The sequence below is a fragment of the Canis aureus genome, chromosome 4, assembly GCF_053574225.1.
Source record: "Canis aureus isolate CA01 chromosome 4, VMU_Caureus_v.1.0, whole genome shotgun sequence".
NCBI lineage: Eukaryota > Metazoa > Chordata > Mammalia > Carnivora > Canidae > Canis > Canis aureus.
The window spans coordinates 76,729,188-76,735,187 of record NC_135614.1 but is presented as its reverse complement, the minus strand read 5'-3'; the positions used below and the strand labels follow the sequence as shown (position 1 = coordinate 76,735,187).

At 60.1% G+C, this 6,000-nt stretch overlaps 1 protein-coding gene across 2 annotated transcripts in view; it reads left to right on the top strand.

Moving 5' to 3' along the window:
* Positions 1 to 886: 886 nt before the first annotated feature.
* Positions 887 to 6,000, top strand: part of NPR3 (natriuretic peptide receptor 3) — a 68,829-nt gene continuing 63,715 nt past the window's right edge. For both annotated transcript variants that reach the window (XM_077896330.1, XM_077896329.1), the window contains exon 1: positions 887 to 2,205. In XM_077896330.1, the coding sequence (XP_077752456.1) occupies positions 1,446 to 2,205 (760 nt within the window). In that variant the 5' untranslated portion in view covers positions 887 to 1,445. The remainder of the gene's footprint in view (positions 2,206 to 6,000) is intronic.

Sequence of the window (6,000 nt, the reverse complement as noted above, 5' to 3'; positions counted from 1 at the left end):
GGACGGGGGGAGGCGGTGCTCCTGCCCGGAGGGGACCCCCGGGTGACGACTTGGGGCGGTGTCCTCCGTTACCTGGCTCGGCCGACAAAACCCCGAGGACGCTCGGGGATGCTCGTCAGACTCCCCGCCACCTCCAGAGGCCGAGCGCCGCGCTCGCCTTTGGGAGCCACAAGTTTCGCTTTTCCGCGCGCAGCTCGCGGGCCTCGGGGCTGTGCGGTCCCCGCGGTCCTGGGGACGCGGCGGCGGCGGCGGCGGCGGGGCGGGGCGGGGCGGGGGCGGGGGCGCAGGTCGCGCCCGGGCTGGCTGCGAGTTCCCGGCGCCCGGTCCCGCCGTCGGCCCTGGGCCCCTGGTCCCCGTCCCCTGACCTTGCGCCAGGGGCCCGGGAGGGGCTGGGGCCCGCCCCGAGCCGGCGCGTCACGAGGGAATCTGGCCCGAGTGAGAAAGAGGTGAGAGGGAGCGCGGGATTTACGCAGTTTTGCAACGAAACTCCGCGTTTGGAGGACCACCCCCTTCCTCCAGTCCTGTTGTGTTTCTGCCCCGCGCGCGCGCGGGTGCGTGCGTGTGTGTGTGTGTGTGTGTGTGTGTGCCCGCGCTCGTTTCTTCCCTTTCAAGCACGTTTCCCCCTTTTCAAGCCTGGAGCTGGGGAGAGCGCGGGGGCGCGCGGGCCCAGGGTAAGGCGGGGGGACCCCAGCGGCGGCGCGGACGTGGGCGCCTGCGGCCTTAAGGACCCGGCGGGGCGGGCTGGGAGCTGTCGGGGTTAGGGACCCGGGAGCGCTGGGAAGGTGCGCGTGCGGGGAGGAGCCCTGATGTCAGAATGTTAATGAGAGGCTCCCCCGGCCCAGCCCCCACCGGCCCCCACCCCCGCCCCCCCCACCCGCTGGAACTACAAGCCCAGCCTCGGAGCGCCCTGTGTGGTAACACGCTCCGCGGCCGCGGCCACGCTATTTAAACGCGGGCTATGGATCCAGGAACCGGCGCGAATCAATGAGATCAAACGCGGGGGAGATGCACCGTCAATTACAAGCACTGGGACAAGTCTAACTTTTTTTTTTTCTCTTTCTCTTTTACAAATACGCTTTCAAAAGCCATCTTAGCAACGCCCAAATAAGAAGCCACCTCTAAGCAAAATAGCATATATAAAGGGAGGGCGAATATATATATATATATTTATACGTATATATAGAAATATATTACAGGCGTACAGGTTTACGCGCGGTGAACTTTTTCTTCCTTTTCTTTCTTTCTCTCTCTCTTTTTTTTTTTAAACGGTTGACACGGCCAGGAAGGACTCCTCCTCTGTCTTTGGGCGACGGGGGTATTTACTCTGTTTTCTTAGAGCGCCCAAGGGGGCGCAGGGACCTCGGAGAGAAGAGTGAGGCGGCGAGAGCCGGGGTGGTGGGGGGCGGAGGGCGAGCCGGCGGCGAGGCAGGCCTTCCTGCGGCGCGATGCCGTCCCCGCTGGTGCTCACCGGCCCCGCGTGCGTCTTGCTGGTCTGGGCGTTGCTGGTCGGCGGCAGCGGCGGCGGCGGCGGCGGCGGGGGCGCCAGCCTCGGCGGAGGGCGCCGGGAGAGAGAGGCGCTGCAGCCGCAGAAGATCGAGGTGCTGGTGCTGCTGCCCCAGGACGACTCGTACCTGTTCTCCCTGGCCCGGGTGCGGCCGGCCATCGAGTACGCGCTGCGCAGCGTGGAGGGCAACGGGACCGAGCGACGGCTGCTGCCGCCCGGCACCCGCTTCCAGGTGGCCTACGAGGACTCGGACTGCGGCAACCGCGCTCTCTTCAGCCTGGTGGACCGCGTGGCGGCGGCGCGCGGCGCCAAGCCCGACCTCATCCTGGGGCCGGTGTGCGAGTACGCGGCGGCGCCCGTGGCCCGGCTGGCGTCGCACTGGGACCTGCCGATGCTGTCGGCAGGGGCTCTGGCCGCTGGCTTCCAGCACAAGGACACGGAGTACTCGCACCTCACGCGCGTGGCTCCCGCATACGCCAAGATGGGTGAGATGATGCTCGCCCTGTTCCGCCACCACCAGTGGAGCCGCGCCGCGCTGGTCTACAGCGATGACAAGCTGGAGCGGAACTGCTACTTCACCCTCGAAGGGGTCCACGAGGTCTTCCAGGAGGAGGGCTTGCACACGTCCGCCTACAATTTCGATGAGACCAAAGACTTGGACCTGGACGACATCGTGCGCTACATCCAGGCCAGCGAGCGAGGTGAGCAGGAGCGCGCCCCAGGCCCCCGGCCCTAACCCCGCCGCCCCGGCGGCTCTCCCTACACACCCGTGCGCTCCTCTGCGGACCCCGCTGCCCCCCTCCCGCCCCCCGCCGCACCGAGGACCCGGGGCGGACGCGCACTCGGGGATGCCGCCGGGCGTGCGCTGCTTGGCTGCGACAGCCTTTGACCGTCGCCCTCCGCGGTCGCGAGGTGAATGCAGAGGTCCTGGGGAGGCGGTGGACCCGGGGGAGGGGCGCCTGAGCCGCAGCTGCGAGTGCCCAGGTCCGACAGGTGCTGTCAAGTCGCTTGGGTTTTCCTTCTTCTCTGTCCCATCGCCAGCGCCGGGCTGGTGACTGGGGGCGCACTCCCGGCTCCCTGCGGCAACCAGGGTCTGCAAGCGTCCCGACGCCGGACAACTTGTTCCCCAGCCCTTTACCAGCGCGCGCCCCCTCCCAGTGCGCTAGCCTAGGCGTTGGCTCCACGGCCGGCCGCCGCTGCCTGGCTAGCTGCCTTCGCCGGGTTTCCCTGGCTGCTCCTTGCGCAGATCCCAGCTTTCTTTTAAAGGGTCATTGTTTCGCCCTTCTCATTCCTTCCGTGGCGCTTATAAACGAGCTTCTGTGGTTTCCACCAAAAATGCATCGCTGTGTCTGGACCCAGGCGACACTCCGTCCGCCCCCCGCCCGGAGCCCCGCGCCACCGCACCTTCCGCACCAAGGTCTCTAAAGCGCCCCGAGCTAGGCTGTGCGGGAGCGCGCGCTGGGCAAGTGGGCGCTTACAGCCTTTGCACGTGCGCCCCAAGTTTTCTCCTCCCGTCTGTGGGAGTTTGCATAACCAGCAAAACCGGACAAAGCTCGTGGCTGAGGATGGCGGCCGCGGCTACGGGGAGCGGGAGGGGAAATGGGTGGGGGGGGGCGCGGATACCTAATCTCAGAAGCCCCCAGTGCGGCCCATTTCACTGCAGTGTAGGGTGCGTGGAGGTGGGCTGAGGTGCCAGCATAGGAGAGTTGCCTCCTTCCTGGTGTCAGGTTTGGGGTGCACCGTGCTAGAGGAATCCCCCCTCGGCTCCCCCCTCGGCGTGCACGCCCCTGGATTGCCGGTGGGGCAGTCCCGGCACAGCTCCCCACGACCCCGCGCGGGGAGGCCAGAGGCGAGAAGGGCTGCGCCCCACGCAGGGCTAGTCCACGATCTGGCACGGGCAGCGCCGCCGGAAGCCAGGGGCCCCGGCGCAGGTGAGGGGGGCAGGGGCCCCCCGGGGGGCGCGCCCAGGCCGCCCCCGAGCCCGGCTTGGCCGCTCGCACGCGGGAGCGCACGCGCTCCTCGGAGAAGCGGCGGCAGCTGTTGACGGTGGGTGCGTGACCTGCAGGCTGTGGGCGCCCAGTCCCTGCCCGACAGGCAGGCGGGCGCGGGGTTTGCTGAGGAGGATGAAGGGCCCTTGCGTCCCAGCGCCGCGGACTCGCCACGCCCGGCGGACAAACCCACGTGTGCTTCCTCCCGCCCGGTCCCGGGGTCCTGCGCAGCCCCGTAGACCCGGGGTTGCCCCGTTCCCCGAACCTGACTCTTCCCCGCTGGGCTCTAGGGGGCCTGGCACGTCCGGGGCCGGCTTTGGGGCAGGAGGCGCGCGGGGTGGTGGTGGTGGGGGTTGACCTGCGGGCGGGAGCCCCGGCTGCCAGGGCGCCTGTGCGGCCGCAGCCCTGCGGGTCGGGACGCCGGCGGCCTCCCCTGCGCGCGCGGCCTGAGAGTCATGGCCTAGGGGCGCCCGATGGGGGCGGATCGCGCCCCCGGACCCCTGTCTCCCGAGGCTGAGGCTGAGGCCGGGGGCAGGGAGGCGCCGGGGCCCTGGTGGGCCTGGGGGCTTCGGAGAGCTTGGGCTGCAGCTGGGTGCCGCGGAGTATCTCTGATGACCGAAGCCTCATAGCTGTTCCCAGGTCTTTTTGCTGCAGCAGCAGCAGTAGCAGCTGCTTTTATTTTGTCCAAGATCGAGTTTAGCGGTGAAAGTTCGCGGGGCTGCACTGTGTATGTTTTACAGGTGATGAGGCTACCATTCTTACTCTGAAATATATTTCCGACAGTGACTTGGCAGAAAGAGAAACATTCATAAATAATAAAACAAAAGCAGTTTCGCTCCTAAGTCTGTTAAACACCCCGATTCCCACCCTAGGTGCTCGGTAACAAAGCTCTCTCCAGGGATCTTTGACTAATCACCCTTACTTTGCCCTAAGCGGTTAAAGTGTTTCATAGGGCTTCGGTACAGGGGTTCGGTGGAGTTTGACTTCCAGAGCACCTGCCCCGGCTCAGGCGTTACTGGCATAAGAGGTTGACCTGCTACTACATCTCACACCTCAGGCTCCTCAGGTAAAGGGGAAGTTGTTGGGGTGGCCTGTCTTGGGGATGCCGAGAGGGTTAAATGAGCTGACCCACAGCATGTGCTGAAACAGTGCCAGACACATACCTAGGGCTCAGTAAACGTCAGGTTTGATTGTGGCTCTTATGATTTTATGTATATGATAATAATCACCCTCACCGGGGTGAGGCCACGTCATGGAGAAAGAGCCCTGGCAGGAGAAGGAGGTGCTCTGGCTTTGGCATCTCCACTCGGCTGCTGCTGCTGCGTGGCCTCTGCAAAGCATTTACCTTCTCAGAAGGAGAATTTCCTCCTCCTAAAACAGTGAGGTCAGATGAGAATCAGGCTTCTTCACACTGATCTGTGGTTTGGATTTGTGCTCATTCAAATATTAAAAACATAACTGACCACATTTTTGTTCTTGAAAGCTCCGTATTAAAGATCATAGAACCAGAAAGTAGCCTCCCCCCTCCAGCCCCCGTTTTTTGGAGATAACATTTTTAGCACTTTTTCTGAACTTACTCTCATCTTTAAAATCATATCACAAATGTTTGAATTTCTTAATGGGTAAAAACTGATGTGCCACCATCTCAAATAGTAATGACTAGAATTTCACTTGTCTGTGTGCTGTAAAAGGAAGAGCTGAGGAGCATTAATTATCCCTTTCAGGGATTTACCGTTGAAGCAAATAATTACATTTTTCCCCCTCTTTTGTTTTTAACCAACATGCATCATCACCAAAATACACATACCTGAGTCTGTATTAGTAAAAAAGTGATGATCTTTACTTAAAACTTATTCAATTCTACAGTCCACTACTGCCCTCAGTATTCTAGAGTCAGCAATAAATTTATTTTTAAAAAGACAAGTTTAAAAATATTTTTTTTTCAAGCAACAGAAGCTAGCAATTGTCTTGTCTATACACCTTAGGAGGTGCAGAACTAGAGGTAGTATGTACACACATTTTTGTATAATGAACTGCAGTTTTATCCTTTTAGTCATTAATGTTGATGTGGGCCTGCTAACAACTATAGAGATAACAGTATTTAATCAGTACAAGAGTCATTTATTTTTAGAATTAGGCTGGAGTAAATGACCAAGTGGTTGATAAGCAGAATTTTTAAGCAAAGAATGTATGATAAGTGTAAAATAACTAACAGCAGGGGGAAAAAAGAAGCATTGTAAGCTGCAGGGTAGAAGCTCTGAAAGCCTTTGGAGCGGATGGACCTTTGTGAACAACAAAAATAAAAGTGCAATCTCTATTTTGCAAACGAAACCCAATATATAGTGTAGAAATGGCCAGAAAGAAGTCCTTTTTTCAAAAATAATATTAATTTTATGGGGGTTGGTTATATAGCTATATAGTTTAAAAAGTCAGAAGATTACAGGAGCCTAATTAGGAACAAAAGTTTCCTGTCTCCTGCTTCCCATGCCTCACTTCCCCAAGGAAAGC